The sequence below is a fragment of the Melopsittacus undulatus genome, chromosome 12, assembly GCF_012275295.1.
Source record: "Melopsittacus undulatus isolate bMelUnd1 chromosome 12, bMelUnd1.mat.Z, whole genome shotgun sequence".
Taxonomy (NCBI): domain Eukaryota; kingdom Metazoa; phylum Chordata; class Aves; order Psittaciformes; family Psittaculidae; genus Melopsittacus; species Melopsittacus undulatus.
In genome coordinates, this window is record NC_047538.1 from 6379129 (window position 1) to 6398412 (window position 19284).

General features: G+C 52.5%; 2 protein-coding genes across 6 annotated transcripts in view; one reads left to right on the forward strand and one right to left on the reverse strand.

Annotated features, from left to right (window-relative positions):
* Positions 1–7123, forward strand: part of SAMD11 (sterile alpha motif domain containing 11) — a 104835-nt gene extending 97712 nt beyond the window's left edge. For all 5 annotated transcript variants that reach the window (XM_034068178.1, XM_034068177.1, XM_034068179.1 and 2 more), the window contains 3 exons: positions 1085–1209; positions 3573–3683; positions 5633–7123. In XM_034068178.1, the coding sequence (XP_033924069.1) occupies positions 1085–1209; positions 3573–3683; positions 5633–5872 (476 nt within the window). In that variant the 3' untranslated portion in view covers positions 5873–7123. The remainder of the gene's footprint in view (positions 1–1084; positions 1210–3572; positions 3684–5632) is intronic.
* Positions 7124–8265: 1142 nt separating this feature from the next.
* NOC2L (NOC2 like nucleolar associated transcriptional repressor) overlaps positions 8266–19284 on the reverse strand; it is a 43387-nt gene continuing 32368 nt past the window's right edge. Inside the window, exons 17-19 of the mRNA XM_034068625.1 lie at positions 15529–15664; positions 10586–10720; positions 8266–8686 (exon numbers count right to left, since the gene is read on the reverse strand). Coding sequence (XP_033924516.1) covers positions 8553–8686; positions 10586–10720; positions 15529–15664 — 405 coding nt within the window. The 3' untranslated portion in view covers positions 8266–8552. The remainder of the gene's footprint in view (positions 8687–10585; positions 10721–15528; positions 15665–19284) is intronic.

Consider the following 19284-nt stretch of genomic DNA (forward strand, 5'->3'; position numbering starts at 1 on the left):
CACATCCATGGTGCTGTCAGACCTTAAGACTACAGGACTGATAGTTTTGGTGTGATAGATCCCTGGGAGAAGGACTTTTTCTGCTCATCTCTTGCTTTATACCCCTCATAAACTCTTCTATTCACTGTAATCATGGATGTTCATATCCCTGTGCATGTCCTCTTGGCCTGAATGGTATCATGCAGCAGTGAGCTCCACAGCTTGGCAGCACCTTTCATTCCTCCCCCATGAAGGGGTGTCTTCTGGACCTCAGTTTCTTCATTACTTGTTGCTGCATTTCCCTGTTACCCATTGCAGTAGATAGGAGTTAACTGCTTGGGGTTTCTTACTCTCTGTGCCTTTCTTCAGCTCCTGGCGCCAGCCCATTCCGTGCTGTCAGGCACTGCGGATACAGGGATGTGGGAGGCTCGTCCCCCCCTTTGGAACCCATCCCCTCTGTCAGTGGTGACAGGGCTGGGACCTGAACTGCTGTTGCATTGCAGAGCATTGACTCACGGGCTTGAACTGAGCTCAGAGTGCCCCAGGGGCTGGCGGGGATCATCCCATCACCCATCACCTGGCTCCAGTGCGCTCTGGGGCAGCCGATCCCATGGATGCTTCACACTGGGGTGGGCTGAAAATGAACCCATGGAAAGAGTGAGCTCTTCTCGTGTGATTGAGGCTCTGGCAAGGCAGTGGCCACCAGGGAGAGGGGCTGGGGCCATCCCCATTTGGACCACTTCACCAGGAGAAGGGATGGGGGAAGCAGCCCACAGGGCAGGCAGAGCAGTGCAAGTGGAGAAACCCTCCTTGAGGGCTGTTTCTTTCCTCTCCCTTCCCCCTATCCCGTCCCCACAGCTGAAGAACATTAAACACATGAAATACATTAGCCAGGGCTTTGCTTTGCTTTCCCTTACCCCCCTTTCCAAGCTGGGGACCTCCAGGAGGAAGAGGCCTATGAATTGACCCTGCCCAGTGCTTTAATTGACAGGTCATTAAAGATGAATGTGTGGCTGGAGAAACATATTCACATTGTTGTCCGGGTGGGATTTGAATGATTTATGTTTCTCTCTCCTCCCCTACCCCCTGACTCCAAACAATCCAGGCACCATGGGAGGTCTGTTCCTGGATGGGGAGGAAAGCCCCGCGCTGGAAGACATCAGCAAATGGACAGTGGAGGACGTGTGCAGCTTCGTGTCCAACCTGTCCGGCTGCACCGAGTACACTCAGGTAAAGCTCCTCTGAAGACAGCCCCTGTCCTGTCCCTGCTGCCTGTGCATGGTGTGCTTGCAGTGTCCCACTGCACTGGGAAACAGCTGCTTGCTGGTAGTGGAGATCCTGGTGTGTGATGGGCCTTGCAGATGGGAGAGGATGGAGTAGGGGCAAGGGTTGGTCATTGCTGAACGCCTGCCCCAGCCATGCTACTGGTAGAGCTCAGCATCCTGCTTCCATGCTTTTTACAAGGGCCTGTAGTGACAGGACAGGAGGAAATGGGCTTACACTGACAGAGGGGAGGTGGAGATGAGACCTGAGGAAGCTCTTTGTTAAAAGCACCTGTAAACCCAATGCTTCAGGGGCGCAAGGACCTGTGCATGCAGGTGAGAGGCAGCACTTGGGAAAGCAAGTGCTTGTTGCAGGGATGGGGTACATGTAAAGGTCCCCAAGGGGAACAACAGAGGTTTGGGTTGTGTTGGAGAGTGGATCAGGATGACTGTGTGTGTATAAGGGCAGTGTCTGATGTGGGGAGAGGGAGGGACACTGGTTACAAAGGAAGGTGGGTGGGTGGGAGTGCGAAGCAGCAGGTCTGTGTGTGTGGAGTGGGGTTCAGGAGCTGGGTTTAGTGGGGACGGTGAAGGGGATGGGTGTTAAAGCTCAAGCAAAGGCTCTAGAACCAAAACACACCCATACCAAACATGTCTCTGTTACCTCAGTGTGCTCCTGCACCAGTGGTGCTGTGCTTTGTCTGCATTCCTGTGCTGGGGAATGAAGAGCAGGAGTTGCCTGGAAGCTTCTCTCTTTACCGGAGCCACTTTGCAGGAGGCTCATCCATTTCCAGCTCCGTTGCCAGCTCCTGGTGGAGCAAGAAATCAATACGTGGCTGAGGCAGAGCTTCAGCAGCCTCAGTGCATTGCAGACACCGTGTTAGATGATGGGAGCTGCTGTATCCAGGCTCCTGTTGAGCACGGCTGCAGGGACGGTGTTTGTGTGCACCAGGGCCGGGTCCCAGCAGGTTTTACTGTGTGCCAATGCCTGTGTTGAGCGGTGACCCAGCTCCGAGCTGCCCGTGTTCTCCTCTCCAAACCACAGTGCTGGGGAGGTCTGGCACTGCTCTGCAGGCTGTTCCTGCCAGCAACACCAGCAGGAGGCTGTGCTGAGACAAACAAGGGCTTGTGCCTCATTGCAGCCCTCAGCAGCCCTCAGCTTTGTCCCTGTCGTGGATCAGGCCCATGGGACAGCCAAGGGGATGCTGTCCTCCAGTTACAAGGCTTTCAGTGTGTGCAAAGGGAGGCTTCTGGCTCCCAGCCTACACTGGCTGTGGAGGGAGGGAATTGGTGATGTTGGTAGGGCAGAGCAGAGCCGTGTGCTGCGGTCCTGAGCAGCTCTGTGCTGGAGCCCAGCATCAGATCCCTGCATCAGCTCAGCTGCCTCGGCTCTAACAGCCAGAGGGATGGCCATGGGCTGACAAAGAAGCCGTTGGAGTGACTTGAACCCTTTAAACACCTTTGCTACGGTGTTTAGTGATAGTAACACCATGCACAAGGCATTGCCCCACACAGTTCATGGGGGGAGCATCCAGGAACAGAACACTGGAAGTGGGTTTCATAGGGAAACCCAGGTCTCTGCCCGACGCCTCCCCACAGAGGGACCTGCAGCCTGAGTTACATAGTGGTTGCAGTTTACTCATTGAGTATGCAGCCTGTACATGCAGAGTAAGCACCCCAGGGAGGCCCTGCTCTGTGCATGAAGGTGGAGCAAGATCCAGACCTTCACCTTTATTACACAGTCCCTATGAGGTGGGAAACTCTTGCAGGACCCTGGCATTGGCAATAGGTAGGGGCAAAAGGAAGTGCTTTTTTGCTGTCCTTTGAAGGGTGTTAGGATGGTGCAGGTTTGCATGGCTGGAATGTGGAAACTGCTGTTCAGGTTATTCCAGCCCTGCTGTCACTGCTGAGAGTCCAGGTGTGCACATCACTCGGTGAACCAGGAGAGGGGTAAGAGACTGCCAGTGTGTTGCCTTCCTATTCAGTGGTACCACATACACTACAGTACCACTACAGGGGCATTGGGGTAGTTACTAACTCCTGTCGGTGCTGGGGAAGAGAAAGGTGCCCAAACCTGGGGCTGTTCCTGCCCCATCACACCATAAAGGTAAATAAAAGTATTGCTTTATCCAAACTGGCCCAACCAGCCCCAATTCCCATTGCCATGTGCCTCCTTTCACTCACTGGCTCCTGCCTGTGGATACAGGATTGTTCCTACCTCGTGTATCAATACTAACTCACTCCACCTTTTCCACAGAACCTTCCTGTGCATGAGCATCAGGCACATCAGTGGCATTCCTAAGCCTGGATCTGTGTTCTGGTTGCTTCCAGGTATTCCGAGAGCAGGCTATTGATGGGGAGACCCTGCCCCTCCTGACGGAAGAGCACTTACTGAACAACATGGGGCTCAAACTCGGACCTGCACTGAAGATCAGGTCACAGGTAGGAATGGTCTCTATACAGCAGCAAGTAGCACATGTTCATGTTGTCCCTAAGCAGGAAAGGCCTGTTAGGACCTCATGGATTGAATAGAATTCATTAAGCGCAATAATAGTTAATTTATTTACTTGTAATCCTGGATTCAAGGCTCCAGAATGTTCCATCTACTCAGCTGTCACCCAGTGGTACTCAGAGGCCAGGGGCAGAAGGAAGTAGCTCAGGACAAGTGATGGGAGGGAGGAAGAGGGTGAAGTGGGAAACTCCTACATGGACCAGCTCCTGCTGGAAAGGACATGTTAGGATGTTCCCACAAACAGGGCCAGGAAAGGAGGAAACCTGCAACCAGGTGAGGCAGGGGAGATGCTTTTGCATCAGGTGAACATAAAACAGCAGCTCAGAGTACCTGGAAGCCATCTGAGGAACCAGCTCTGTTCTAGACTGGACCCACCTCCCTCTGCTGTTCCTTTCCTATGGAACTGCATGGCTCAGGGTGCTTCCTTCTGTCAAGGCTTGAAGCACAAACACATTTAGCATCTCTCAGCATCATTTGTTGTTACTTCTCCTCCCCAGTGTGTAATGGACCTTTCCCTTCTCTGCTGGGCCAGTCACAGGCTCTGTTTTGGTTACTGATGGGCCATGCCCCCCCATGCACCCCCAGCTTGCGCTAGTCATCCATTGACACAGGGGCTATGGAAACCACATCAGTTGTGTTAGGCCTTTACTTGAGGGGACTTAGTTCCCAAGTCTCTGCTTCCATGCAGCTGCTTTGCCATGGGTTCTGGGTGACTCCCATTTCAAACCCACAACACCTCCACTGAGGCCTTTGTTTCCCCATTTAATGCTCACAAAACAGCTCCTGACACATGTCAGGAACAGGCTGTTCCAGTGCATTCCCTTGGGAATTGTCATGGCTGTGGCAGCCTCCTGCGTGTGCACCTCCCTGGTTGCATACCCAGCTCTGGCAGAGCCTCCCTAAGCCACAAACTTCCACATTCATTACCTTATGGTAAAACAATAAGAGCAACTTTACTGCTTTCCCCACAGCCCTCACTGTTTATGAGGGGTCTAATAAAAAGGTTCTGTGGACAATTGTTCCCTATGGGTCAATTCAGGAGGAAATAAAACTCTTCTGTTTCTTCCAAAACAGAGGAGGCCAAATAGCTCAGAGCGGTTCTTAGATGGGATTTGGAGGGGGGAAACATGAGATATGGGCTGAAGGGAGAAAAACCTTGCTTCCATTTAATCAGGAGTGTTTAAAGGGCTATAATAAGGCATGGTGGGGGGGTCTGTGTGTAAGTGAGGAGCAAAGCCCTGCTGTTGCTAAGTGAATAATGCAGCAGTTGTCTGGTTTGAGCCCAAGCCTGTGTTTTCGTTCCAGCTGAAATGGGAACCAGCTGCTGTAGGTGCTGGAACCTTGGGGGGCCTTTGGCCCTCGCTGGGAGGCGAGAACGGCTGCGGGAGTTCCCTTTGGTGCTGCAGGAGAAGGGAGAGGCTGCAGCTTCTGGCTTCCTGTGTAGGAACAGCAGCCACTCTGGAGCCAGTTTTCCCCCTTCCCCTGTTAGCCCAGCTCCCCTCTAAGAGCAAGTCCTGCTCTTAAGACATGGGTGTCATTTGGTCAGTGTTCTATGGTCCTGTGGTACCCAGCTCTTCTTTCAGCCTTCCAGTATCTCACTGGGGCTACAAGGATGCTGGAGAGGGACTCTTCAACAGGGATGGGAGCGATAGGACAAGGGGTGATGGGTTCAGACTGAAACAGGGCAAGTTCAGGTTAGACGTAAGGAACTGGATGCTCTTAAGGACCCGGATGCTCTTAAGGACCCTTCCAACCCAAACCAGTCTGGAGCACAGACCCTGGGTTTGCTGCCTGAAAACACAGCTTTGACGTGTTTCTGAGGACCATTTGTGCCCCTTTTTACCCCCCTGCATTTATTTCCTCCTCCTTCTCCCCGCAGGTGGCCAAGAGGGTGGGCAGGGTCCTGTACATGGCCGGCTTCCCCATGGCCTTCCCACTGCAGCCTCCCGGCCTGCGGCCCCCGGAGCGGGAGCTGCCCCCGGCCTCGGAGCTGCGGCCCTCATCCACGGGCAGTGTGGCCTCCCCCTTCAGCGGCCTCGCCTCCGCCAGCCGCGTGTCCCCGAAGCAGGAGAACGGGGCTCCCAGCGCCCTCGGAGACACCACGAAGCCTCCCTCCTAACGGCAGGGGCAGCTCCTGATGGCCTGGACTGAGGTCGTTGAGTGAAGGTGAAGAGCGTGGGGAGGCCGGGAGAGCCTCCCTCAGCTGTGTGAGACACAGGGGTGAGGAAGGGAGGGGGTTCATTACATTGGATGCATTTGCTTTTTGGTTGGGCTGGAGAAAACCCAACAGAGACTAAAAAGAGAAGGAAAGAAACAATCCAAAGATGTCCTGAGACAACGCAAGGGAAGGGAGAGTGATTCTAGAGGCTGCAGCAGCGCTCCCGTTCCCTTTCACCCCCCTTCTGGCTCCCCAGAGCCGTGGGACAGGGAATGGACACTTTGCCTTCAAAGCACCACGGCTTTCAGGACCTTCTGGGGTGGCTCCAAACAGGGAAGGGAAGAGGCGTCTGCTGCTCCCAACGGTACTCAGCATCCCCATCACCAGAACTGAAAGCACCCACCTTCCCAGCTGGCTCCTCCTCCCTGGAAACTGGACTCAGTTCCTCATTCAGGTGTCTATGCATCTCTAGCAACTTTGAACCAATACCAAAGACAGCCAAAAACAAAGACAAAGAAGAACTAAAAGGCAAGTTCGGGTCCATGTTTACTTCGGAGTGGATGGTACGGCACAGCCCGGGGCTGCCCCGCTCCTGGCACACACAGAACAGGCTCTGCCCATGCTCCAGCCCTGCAGAGCCGCTTGGTTTTGCCCATTCAATGCTTGGTAAAGAGAAGACCCAGCGATGTGCTCTGGTGGGTGCAGGGGCACCCCGGCCTCCCTCACGTGTACGACAGACTCATTTCTACATTGGGGTGGGGGTTTCTTTTGTTCTGGGGTTGTTTTGGTTCTCTTTTCAAGCCTTGTTACAGAGGTGGATGCAGCTGCACATTCTGGCCTGCTGTGGACCATGAGACAGGTACCTGTGTGTTCCCAGAGCAGGGGAGGGATGCTGGGAGGGGGGTTCAGGCTAAACCAATGGGTAAGAAGTTGTTACTACTGTGAATGTGATGGTAACTCCTGGGGGTGCCCTCCTGTGACTTGTACAGTTGTGAACAACAATCACATGTGGTACTTTTCTCTCTGCTCCCCCTGCCCTTTTCTGTTTCAAGGTTGCACGTGCTGCCGTCCTTTTGTTACCAAACTTAGCTTGGTGGTACATTAGCTTCTTTCTATTGTAAAAACCAACCAGCCATTGCCCATCACATCACCATACAACTGCTTCCCAGCAATCAGTTTAAATAAAAAAGGAGAAACCATTTCCAGCCGGTACCTGAGCTCCTTGGATGTGGTTCTTTACCCAAGGATCTCCTCTGTGTGTTACCCTGCTGTTGGTGGCAACTCTCTGTGGGTTGGGGCTGCTGCATTTCTGGCCTAAAAGCCAGCCTGAGGGTTGGTTCTTCAGCTTGCCACTAAGTCAGAGGGAGGAGGAACAACATCTCCTTTCTCTTTGGGACTAAAAGGTAAGTTACAAACAGTTCTCTTGTCATTAGGGCCTCATCTTTGCAGTCAGCTCCCCTTGTGACAGAGGCTTTACCAGCCATAGGGAACCTCAGGCTTGAGCACTCCAGAGCTGCTAATGAAGCAGCAGATGCTTTGTTCCTCTCAAAGTGGGCTATAAATGATAATAACAATGACAATAATGATGATGAGGATAATAAAACACAACTTACTCATTTCTGAGGTTACTTCCTCCCATTTAAAGGACTGAGGGCATCTGGGTGCATGGCTACTGATTACTGTAACTGCACTTGGGTAAAGCAGCCCTCTCCAGCCCTACTCATGCTGCTAAGCTCCAAAACACACTAAGTGAAGCAAACAGCCCACCCCACCACACTGCAGCACTGTTAGCTGTGCAGTAATGATGTCTGGAAGCAGGAGAGGAGAAGCACTCAGTGTAGAACAGCTGCTAACTAACAGTGGTCTCTACAGAGAAGCTGTTTTTGTTGCCTTTACCCACCTTGAGCTACACAAGGGCCTCCCAGAAGCATCACTCCAACAGGAAGACACAGCATGAGCTGCATCTAGAAGCTTCCCAGGTGATGCAGTGATTTGATGCCCAAGGCATGTGCAGTCAATCACTGCTGATGGCAGGACCAGACCAAGCGTGTTCAGCAGCAGCTGGAACTGGCTCCAGGAGGTGATTTTAGGTCACTAACAGTAGGTCTGGTACAAAGCAGAGGCTCAGATTTGGTCCTTGGTTGTGCTAAGCAAGTCCAACACCCACCATACAATGAAAACATGGTTCCTCTGGTGTTAGTTTTGCCTCTCCCCCCCCCCCCCCCCCCCCCCCCCCCCCCCCCCCCCCCCCCCCCCCCCCCCCCCTTCTTGCCTGCACAACCTCCCATCTCTGCACTCTGCCTCTATCTTAAGACCCTCAGACAAAAGAACTTGTACTTCCCCTTGGCTCCCACTCCAGGAGCTGAAACTGAGCCCTGTACTACTGAAAGCAGCAGCTTTTAACAAGGGCTGTTTATTACAGGTGCTGAGCAGTTTCACTGGCCTGGCTGCAAGCACGATTTCACTGTTACCAAACCAGAATGGGTGGAAAACAGCTTTAAAGTCCAAGCAGCGCCTTTGCTGCATCACTGCCGAGTCCTTGGTGGCACCCAGGGCTGCCCTCCCAGCTCTTACCCTGGCTCCAGGACCCAGCTGTGGGTGCTGCAGGATGGGTGCTGTGGTACCAGCAGCTCGAGGGGGCTCAGTCATCATCAGAGAAGGCCAAGTCCTCCACAAGGTCCTCATCTCCCTGAGCCAGCAGCTCGAGGTCAGCTCGGGACATCCCAGGCGTGCGGCTCCTCTGTTGGGATCCCTGTGGAATGCGGGTGCCTTCCTCTGCTGGGGAAGGAGAGGGAAGACTCAATCCTGCTGCATTGGGAACAAGGCAACTCAATGCTAATTAATCCCAGCCCCTCATTAATGTACTGCTGCTGCAGGGAGTGATGGGAGACCTGAATAACTGCTGTGCCTGAGGCAGACACACAGTGAGATCCAAGGGGAACGTGAGTGCTTCCAAACCTTCATCCCTCATGGCTCAGGTCAGTCTTCCTCGCAAGAAATGCCAGGCTGGGAATGAAGGGCTGCAGGAAAGGAGCCTCCCAAGGTAAACCTAACCCCACGCTCCCTCCTTTCTGAAATGATGCTTTAATAGTGGGGAGCACAAGTGGGAACTGGTTTCTAGGGACATTCCCCATTCCCAGTGCCCTTCCCTCTCATTCCACTGGGAGCATGTGCAGAGCTCTCCCCTCAGGCTCTGGCCTGCTGGAGGCTGGGAAGCTGCCATGGACACCAGCTCCTCACTGCCTCATTGCCTAACCAGGCTGCATGTATGGGTGAACAGCACAACAGAAACACTCAGCACACACAGAGCCTGAGACTTGGGAAGGGCAGATCTGCCCCAGCCCAATGGATGGCTGCAGAAGTGCCACAGGCCAGGAGTGCTTGAGCTGGAACATCACTGCAGCTACACCGGGTATCCAGGAACAAGGAGACCCAGGAACTGGCTCTAAAGCTGCATTAGGGCTGGAAGAAGGGAGGCTCAGAGTTCCTGCTCCTCCCAAGCACTGTTCCTTGGTGCTTTTCCTTCTGAATACTCCAAAAGGCAGTGAGAGAAAACTTTCCCTCTTGCTCCTTCACAGCACTGTCAGAACATGCATCAAACACCCATCTATTCTGAGCGCCAAGGTTTGGGTGTGCCTGCCAAGCCACAGCCATCTGCCATGCTAAATCAGGCACGCTGTGCTCTCACTTGGCCTCTTTCCCCCTTCCTGCCCCCCAAACTAGTACAGAAAGGCAGCACAGAGCAGCTTTTGTGGCTGTTCCTGCACCCCATGGCATGCGAGGAGCAGACCCTGCTGCTCCGACACAAAGGGCGAAGGAAGTGGCACACAAAGGAACACCCTTGGCAGGCCCAGTTTCTGTCTGCAGCTTAGCACAGGGACTTGGCAGACAGGGCCAAAGCCTGAGCTGCTCTGCTGGGTGCTGAGCAGGCTCTCAGCTGCCTGTGGTGCTGTGCAAGGGGGGGAAGGGGAGGATGCTCTCTCCTCAGCTGCACCAAAGCCTGGATTAACATCCCCACAGTGCTGGTGACACAGCTGGTGGCTTCCTCAGTACCTATGTAGCTGCTTGGTCTGGCCTGCAAGAAGCATGGAGCTGTAAACCTCCTACCTTGATGCCCACTGCTCTGCCCAGTACCTCCGGGCAGCAGGTACTGACCTGCAGGAGGGATCAGGATCAGCAATAGGAAAACATCACTTAAGGTGAAAAGAGGGGAGACTGAGATGAGCTCTTGGGGTCTGAGGACCCCCAGATGCAGCAGCACTTGGGCAGGGTCTCCCACCAGTCCCATCCTGGGAGCAGCAGTGGAGAAGCAGCAACCAAAGGGTTACCCATAGCCTAGGCACTGCTCAGAGGAAGAGTGCAGAGCACCCTTCACCCCCATAGAGCCTTGAAGCAAGGCCCTGAGCCCTGCTGGGGGGGGCTGAACTTCAGGAGCTTGTTTGAGCCTCTCTGCAGGAGGCTCCTGAGATGAAAGGAACTGGTGGGTTGGTGGAGCAAGGCCTGCAAAGACCTTAACCCTTTTGTTCTCAGCATCAGCTCAGCTCTCCCTGTCCAGGCTGTGTGTAAGGGTCCCTCCTGACACCCTGCAGCTCAGAACACAAGAGACGGTACCTTCGTAGAGGAGCCCCAAAGTGCAACAGAGCCCCTTCCCCATTGCCCAACTGCTGCACTCACCATCCGAGCCACTGTCGTCTTCCAGTTCCTCCTCGTCCTCCTCGATTTCATACCTTCCTTCATCATCATCCTCGCCATACTCCTCACTGCTTGCTTCTGAGCTGTCATCTGAGGCCAGCTTGGCTTTGCCTTTACCTGCAAGTGATGCGAATGGCGAGATGAGGAGCAGCACATGAGCACACACACAGGCAGCAGACATCAAGTACGTGTGTTCTACCATCCCAACACTCATCCTCAGGAGTACAGTCAGACTAAAGGAGAAATAGATCCTATCCCTCCAATAGCACTGCACTAAGGCCCGGAGAAGGATGTGTTCCATGTGCTAGAGGCCAGGACCCAGTCACCTCAGAAGCACTTGGCAAGGTTTCACTGCTAAAGCCCAGGGTTTGCTGCTGTTCCAGAGCACCACTGGTGCAGCACCCAAGCCTGCCCTGCTCAGAGAGGTGTGAAAGCTGGGAGAGCAAGACAGAAGAGCACAATGAGAAACAATGGGCTACTGAATAGACATGGGAAAGGAGGAGGACAAAGTCACAAAGCTCAGACCACAGAGGGCTGGTTCCACTGAGAAACAGTGCTGCATATCCTCACCTTCACAGTCACAGGTAACTGGAAACAGAGGTCTGGTCCAGGGCATCACTGTAAACCTCTCCTAGCTTTATTCCCTCTGCTAGTCACAACAGAAAGGTCTGAGAACAGATATTGCTGCAAATTCCCTCTGGAGATGGACAACCAGGGCCAAGGGAGCCTTGGGAGGAATCCCCTGCCCAGGAGCCTCTGGAAACAGGCTGCTTTTACCCCTGTAGAGCTCACTGCAGTGGAGAAGGGCAGAACCCCCTTTTACCTGCTGAAGGGCTGCTTTTACCCCTGAAGGGCTCACTGCAAACAGAGGGAGCAGAACCAGCTTCTCCTTGCCTTCTCCCTGAGCCAGGCCCAGCTCAGTGCTGCAGGCTGCCTCCCTTGCTTCCAAAGCTGCAGAGGAAGCTGTTTATTCAACCCTCCCTACATCTTTCTCACACTGTGACCCTTGGGCCCCACCATGGCATCTAGTTCTTGCCCCATCCTCCCTCCTCAGCACCTGACCTATGTTACTCACTGAACTGGATACAGAGCCACCAATAAGGTGGCTGCAGCATTCCCAGCATCCCATCTTCACCCATCTCTCAGCTCTGGCAAGAAGCAGCCTCCCTGACATTGCCCCCATGAGGGACCAGAAGCTCCATGTTATGGAGAGGAAACCTTCATCCATGCAGAGGTGGATTGCAGAGCACATCACTGCTTGATGGGCACCTGAGCGGCTCAGGCAACACTGAGGGGCAACTCCTCATCCATCAAACAGCATCAGCACCAATAGATCCAGCTACAGCTCATCTAAGAGTAGCCAGAGGAGGCCAGATGTGGGCAGGGATTGGGTTTGGGGCCCTTGGGCCATTCATTTATGCATCTCCCCTTTGCCTCCTCACTCAGCCCCTGCATCCTCAAACTGCCAGCCCACAGCAGGGATTTCTTATTCTGCTTAGGAAATGACAGTGTCTGACCTCTCCTTCCACAGCCCTGCCATTAAATTGCTGTAACACAATTACATGAGGGATAAATGAAGCAAGCTGCTCAAGTTCATTAGAGGCACAGCAACACGTAATGTGGACACAGCACTCATTACAGCTGGGCACAGAGAGATGCTGCAGCCACGCTCCCTCCTCGCCTTTAAGTGCCTCATGATGAGGCAGCCCAGCACCTCATTCGGAGCCATCAATAATCTCCAGGAGCCTTTCCTCACAGGGATCTGTCAGCTGTAAATGAGAGGAATGCACCAGCTTCCCCATCCCCATTAGTGATACAGTGATGGATCAAACCCATGCTCTGTCCTCCCCCTCTCCCAGCTCCTTCTGCCCTCGCCTGAGATGTGCAGACTTGATCCTGCCCTGTGAGAATCCACAACCACAATGTTCTGCCCACACTGATTTTCCCCATAGGAACCCATCTGAATCTGGTCCTATCCCATACCACAGTGTCTCCCGTTCTTTGGGAAATCTACTCCATTCCCTATTCAACTCCAGGGCAGTCCCAGTGGCTCCTCTTTGCCTGCTCCAGGGATGCTGTTCCAGGAGGATGCTGCTGCTCTTGGTCCCCAGAGGAAGAAGAGAGGGGCTGGTGGTCCCATGCACCCTGGCACCAAGGGCTAATGTAAGCTGCAAACACCACCATGCCAGTGACCATTCCCTGCTGCAGTGCTGGGGCAGGATGCAGCACATCCCCTTTCCCTGCAAGAGCATGGATGAGGATGGTAGACGTAGGGGTGGACAAGGGGGGGATGCTCAGAACAGAAGGGAAGGTAATGCACAAGTGCACCAGTGGTGCTGGAAAGCAACAGGATCATCATTTACTTGCTGATGATCCCAGGAATGAGTGATGGCAAACTGTGAGAATAGGGAGCCCCTCTTTCCCTCCCTGCTTGGGATTGGAAAGACCCCATCAGAAGCCTGCTCTGCTGTGAGAAAAGGTCTTTGAGGTACAAATTAGTCAATGAGCAAGATGTTTTGGCTGGCAATGGCTAACCCAAGGACTGTAGCTGCCCTCCAGACCTCTCTTCCATAGGGATTAGGGACAGGGTAAACCCAAATCAACCCTGCACTGATACAACACTTCACATAACTCAGAAGCAAAGGTGAGGGGGGCTTTGAACAGCAGCTGAATAACAGCTCTCCTTCTTTCCAGGATCCTGGAACTGTCTCTTTCCGGTAAGAGAGCGTGGACACCTCTGGCTATGGCTGACCTTTCCAAGGAGCCTTTTCTTCTTCCCCACATCAATCTTGGCATTCCCAAACCATGCCCCTGCTTCCATTCCTAGAGCAGAGAGGGCAGAGCCCATCAGCTCCACCTCTTCCTGCCCACATCTGGAAGCAGTGCTGTGTCAGAAGGGCTTCCCAAATCCCTGTGACACATCAATGTCACAGATACTTGGAACAGGTCTCTCCCTGTCAAGGAGGTCAGCACCACTGGGCAGTCTCAGCTGTATTCCTGGCTTTACAGCTATATTCCTTTCAGCAGCAAACTGAAGCACTGGCTTCTCTGACTTCCATCTGCAGCCAGCCCTGACAGATACTGAATGCAGAGCAGGGCTGGGAACATCTCACACCCCACACAGAGCAAGAACAAGAGCTCATTGTAAGCATCTCCCAAGACACAGGAGCTTTTCCCAGCCTCCCTATTCCCAATCCCTTTCCCACTGTGGAGTCACACCACAGCCCCATGGGGACTTCACCCTATGCTCTGGTGCAGACCCAGTGCCTCAGGACCCATGGTGGGCTGAGCACAGATGCTCCTTGAGATGGAAGCTGCCTTCAGGGCCTGCTCCTTCCCTCCAGAGAACACCCTGCTGGGAACAAAGGCTGTGGAGAGGCAGCTGAGCCAGGAATGCTGGATACCAATGGTAGCAGTGAGCAGGTACCACAGCTCTGAGACACACACAAGGAGCAGGGATGCCCTTTGGCATCAAACAGAACTCAGTCCTCACTTGCACTCTCTTCACAATATATGTCAGGCCCTTCAAGCTGCCAAAGAACCTCATGGGCAGGTAGCACAAGCACATGTAGGAGGTGTATATTCATCACAGACATGCCCCATTAGATCCCAATGGGTATTTAGAAGCCTGTCAGTCCAAGAAACCTCACAAGTGTCCAATAAAGTCAGTTCCTGGGAGGCACAGGAAGAGACCCTGGTTTTCCCTGGATCACAGCATCCTGCCTTCCGAGCTGCAGTTATCTCTGCCCTGATAGAAGCCACTGGTTCTTCTAAGGCACTGACTCATACAGCAGGCAGGACAGCCCCAAATCTCAAGGGTCTATCTCAGCAACTCATTTGGATGCCACACTGATCTCTCAGTCATGTGCTCACTTCTGCTCTCCCCCTATTCTTTGCTGGGTCACCTACCTCCAACCTTGAGCTTTCCAACCTTCTCCTCCTCCTGTGAGGGAGACACTGGTTCTGTGTTAAGCCTCCAGCTTTATCCTCATGCCTTACAATGTGCACACAGGCTTTATCCATAAGCTAAACCTCCAAAGAGGAAAACTCAGCGTTCCCCCAAGTCACATTCCTCTATGTACCTGTGATGGCCCAAACATGCCACATCACAAACGGAACACCTAAGTTTGGCCTCAAATCACAGCAATTTCTCAGGCAGGTTCCACAATTTACTGTGGCCCTCTCGTGGTCACATCACTCCCTTCTCCCTATAGACCCTTTCTTGGCTTGCCAAGAACACTTGCAACATCAGTCACTATCAAACACATGAATCAGAAGTGCATGGAGAGAGAGAATAACCATTCTTCCATAAAGATCCTTGTTCTGGTAGCCAGCCCCTCTGATAGCTCTTGTTTGCACCGAGGTAGACAGCAAAGACTGCTGTCTGTTAGAACTGTCTTATTCCCCTTTTATAGGTGAGGAAACAAAACCCATGAATTTCTCCACTCACTTTTATGTTCTCCAAAGTGAAACTTCAGCCCAGAACGTGGACAAGGAGAACTCCCTCCTTGGGAATTAGAATATGAACCTATGGCTGCTAATTTGAAGCCTCTGAAAGCAGGGTCTGTGTTCAGCCACACATCCCCCAGTTCTTGGGTTGTGATGCTGAGGTCAGTGTCTGTGATAAAGTGCTAAGAGGAGGAGAGACTATGGGTCATGTATAGAAAAGGTTAATGCAGGAAATAAGGCTTTAAAAAGAGCTGGATTGATAAAGTAGAGCTAGAGAAGGATAAAAGCCTCCCAACCACCTCTTGTCACTTTAAAATGCCTCCAAAAGGCATCATCATCCTGTGCTCTCTTCTCCTTAACAGAGCATCTCTTGAACCAAGCATGGCCAGCATGCACCCATTAGGGGAAGACTGTATTGACTCACATCACAGAGAATTCTGCACAAGAAGAATGCATGCCCAGCCCCAACCCCATACCTTTTACAGGGAATCCAGCATTCTCCTCATCAGAGTCACTGTCCAGCTCAAAGAGGTCCTTGAATTCCTTCTTATCTTCCTCCTTGCTTTCATTTAGCTTCTTACGTTTGATTTCTGGGAAGTTCAAGTCTTCAAGCTGGAAAAAACCAAAACCACCAGTAAGAACAACCTTAATTTGTACTTTTAAACCTAAATCAGTGAGCTTAGACACAGGAACTTGGCTTTGCCCAGTACGGGTAAGCCACACTGTTGGGTCTGCCTGCTGCCAACAAGGAGAGCCACAGCTTTGTGAGTTCATTACAAAGGTGACTGATACATGCAAAGCACCACTGCTCTATTGATCTTTACCTAATAAACTACTTTTGCTAATGGGCCATCTACTGCTGAAACCTTAGCATGGATAAAATGATATAGCAATGGATCCAGCTGTCCTACATCTCTGGACTCAAAGCCATGCATCCATGTGAGCTTGGGTAGCCAAGCACGATAAAGCCAGACTGTGCTGGTCACCCCCAACCCCAAAAGCTCTGACAGCTGAGCACAGTTAAATGTCAACGTGCTGAAGATGTCTACACCATGGCTACCCCTTTATGGAGACCGATGGGCCAAGAGCATTGCTGCTGCAGCAAGGCCAATATCAATGCCATTAAGTACTTGCAATTGACACCACCTCAGTGCTCTTTACACCTCTCCGGAGGGGGATTAGGAGGAGGATTTACTTGCAAGGGCTCAGGCCAGCAGGGCAAAGACAATCAGAATGCAAATTGAATCCCAAGTGCTCTGTGAGAATCAGCTGCCCTGCCCGTGCCTGGCTGCACACCTCCTGGGAAGCACTCAGGCATTAGCACACATTAGCTTGCTTGGAAACACTCACCCTGCAGTAATAACTCATTTGTTCTCTTCCCACCCATCAGACCACCCCTCAACATGCTCCACATCCACTCCAACCCTCCCCTGAGCTTCCCCCCAGCAGGAAGAGCCCACAAAGCAGCCTCTCAGCAGAGAGGAAGACAGAAGAGGGATAGAGGGAAGAGGCAACGGGAGCCAGGAGATGCTCATTGCTCCTTCAGCCAATTCCAGCAATTTCTCCCAGCCCGTTTCACAGTGATGGTCCCCAGCTGGGCAATATTGATTGTGGGAGCTGAGCACTTACAAGCAATAACCTGCAGCACCAGGATGGAAAGTCAGAGGCTGGCCTGAGAAGGGGAAAAGGGAGTAAATCCCCAACCAATATTTGCTCTTTTCCACTCTGAGATGCTTTTCCATCCACTGCCCCCCAAGAGACCTATGTGCTGGGGAGGTGCATGAAGAAAGCAGCTTGTTCCAAACAAGTCTGTGCATGCCAGAGGAGAGACCTGGGGAGCTAAATGCAGCAAGAGCAATCCAGAGTCATTGCCAAACAGCTGCATTCAGCTGACCTAAGCTGTACCCATCCACTTCTATATAGCTCCAGCAAGCTCCATCATGGAGTAAGGGAGCTTGCAGGGTGAAAACGTTTTCCTTAGCCCCCTACCAGTTCTAATGGACAGACAGGTTCGTGCTGCTCTCCTCTCATTTGCTCTGGCATGTAACTTTAAGTATCCCCATTACAGGCAGTACCTTTGGGCCCTCTTCTGTGCCCAGAGCCATGCTGCCTGCAGAGCCCTGGCAGCTAGCACTCCACAGCAGTTAAACAGGAGTCCAGCTCTGCCTAAGCAGGAAACAGTTGAGCTTAAAAGCATCACAAACAGAAGCAGAAGCCCAGTTCTGACAACAAACAACTGCTGCACCAACTGCCCATGTCCTGTTCTCCAGGACCCCAGTCATTCCCAGCAGCAGTAAATGAAACCCACAGATCATGCAAGGTCTCATCCTCACACATCCTGAGCAGGGAGCAGAGGCTGTTAGTTGGGACTTCCCTGTATTTTCACACTGCCTATGAGAAGTCCCCATTCCCAAAGCAGCTCAGAGTTCAGGATGCAAACAGGACTGCTGGAACTCAAACTGAGCACATTAAAAAGGTGTTGAATCATGCTGAGTTGTGCTACTTCCAACTTCCTGAGACTCCACAGAAGTGCCTTTGAGATGGGCATGTCGAAATAAAGGCACCAGAAAACCCTCCTAGCAATAGGGATCCTAAAGCACAGGAATGAGACTGATACTGAGCCCAGCTCACAGATACAGCCTCTGCTCATCACCCTGTAGCACTAATCAGGTAATTGGGGGCCAGCCTTTTAATCCCCAGCTAAAGGGTTGCTATCTACTGAGTCTCATGAAGCTGAGTAGCCTACATCCCATTAAAAACCATTGGGAAAAAACAAATGGAATGGGCAGACAGGGGCAGTGCTGTTACAGAAGGCAAGCTGCAGCTCCCAGCAGCTCAGAGCCAGGCCTATTTTTGCTGTTATTACTTTTCCTTCCCCCCCAATGGCTGCTAATGGGACATGGATTTTCCCAGCCCTAATGGGCCTCATGGTGTTCACTCTCCTGCTGGGGCTCACAATGCTGCATCATTAAGCTAGCAGTCCCCACCGAGAGAGACAACAGCCCCATTCACCAAGCAGAGATGCCAGGCAGCCACAGGCCTTGCACAGCCTGTCTCTCTGCAGTTGATCTGTTCAGCCCCCCTTGCTCCAGGAGAAACCAAGGCCCTGACACTGCCCTTCAGGCTTTTGGTTTCAGAAGTCACCCTCTTGAGCCTTGCCATATGAAAGCAAAGCCCCTTAAGGGGAGATCACCACTTCAGCTGGTCCCAGACACCCCAAGGAGCTGCATTTCCCCATCACTTCTTGCTGTTTCTTAGTCGTCCCCCCCATTTCCCTTCTGTAAAGGCCAAATTCTGCTGGCTTTGCACAGAAAACCAGAGTGCTTTTTGTTCCCTCGATGGCTGCTGCAGGGAAGTTCAGTCTTAGGCTGGTGCACAGTCCTCAGCATTTCCAGGCTGTCCCAGGTGCTCTCCTTCTCCCAGAGCCAATCATCCTCATGGCCCATTGATTATTCTAATTGTTCCCCACCATCCACTGGAGGCACCAATTACATCTATTTCCTGCTCCCTGGCCAAGAGCCTGGCGCAGCCACTTGCATTGCATTAGCATCCAGACAGCTTTCCTTTAGACTCCTAAGGCAGGCAAGCTCCCACCCCCAGCATCCCCAGTGTCATGAGGAGCCCTTCCCTGGGCAGGAGATGTGGACAGCAAGTCCCACCTCACAAGCTCACAAGGAGGAGATAAGAAAACACAGAACTCATCTCTGATATTCCCTTAGCATCTTCCCCTCCCTGCTTTCCTGCAGTTAGGATCTAGCATAGCAATCACATTCTGCAGAGCTGGAAGAAGAGCTCAAGGCCTCCACAAGCTTAACTCACTGTTTCACTAGCAAGAAAGCAAGACATGATGCAAACTGCTCAAAGCAAAGTGAGAAGGTCCATGACTGCACTCACTAACAGGAACTCTGGGTACCACAGTCTAAACTTCACATGCTTGTTCCCAAAGTACCCTGCACTGGGGCTATTGCCCCCATTGCTCAGGCACCATCAAATCTGCTACCCAACCTACCCCTGCCAGTGCACACAATTGTTCTATCACTGCTTGTTTTCAGCTTCCTAGCCTTGAATTACAAAGGCTGCTGTACCAATGGCTCTTGAACTGCATTAGCTTAAACACAGAGGGAAATTTACCATAGTGCTAATTCTTTCTGTCTCACCTGTCCTCTGTTAACTTGGGCAAATCAACAGGTTACACACAAAGGATGCTCCGAGAGATCCCAGCAAGACAAATC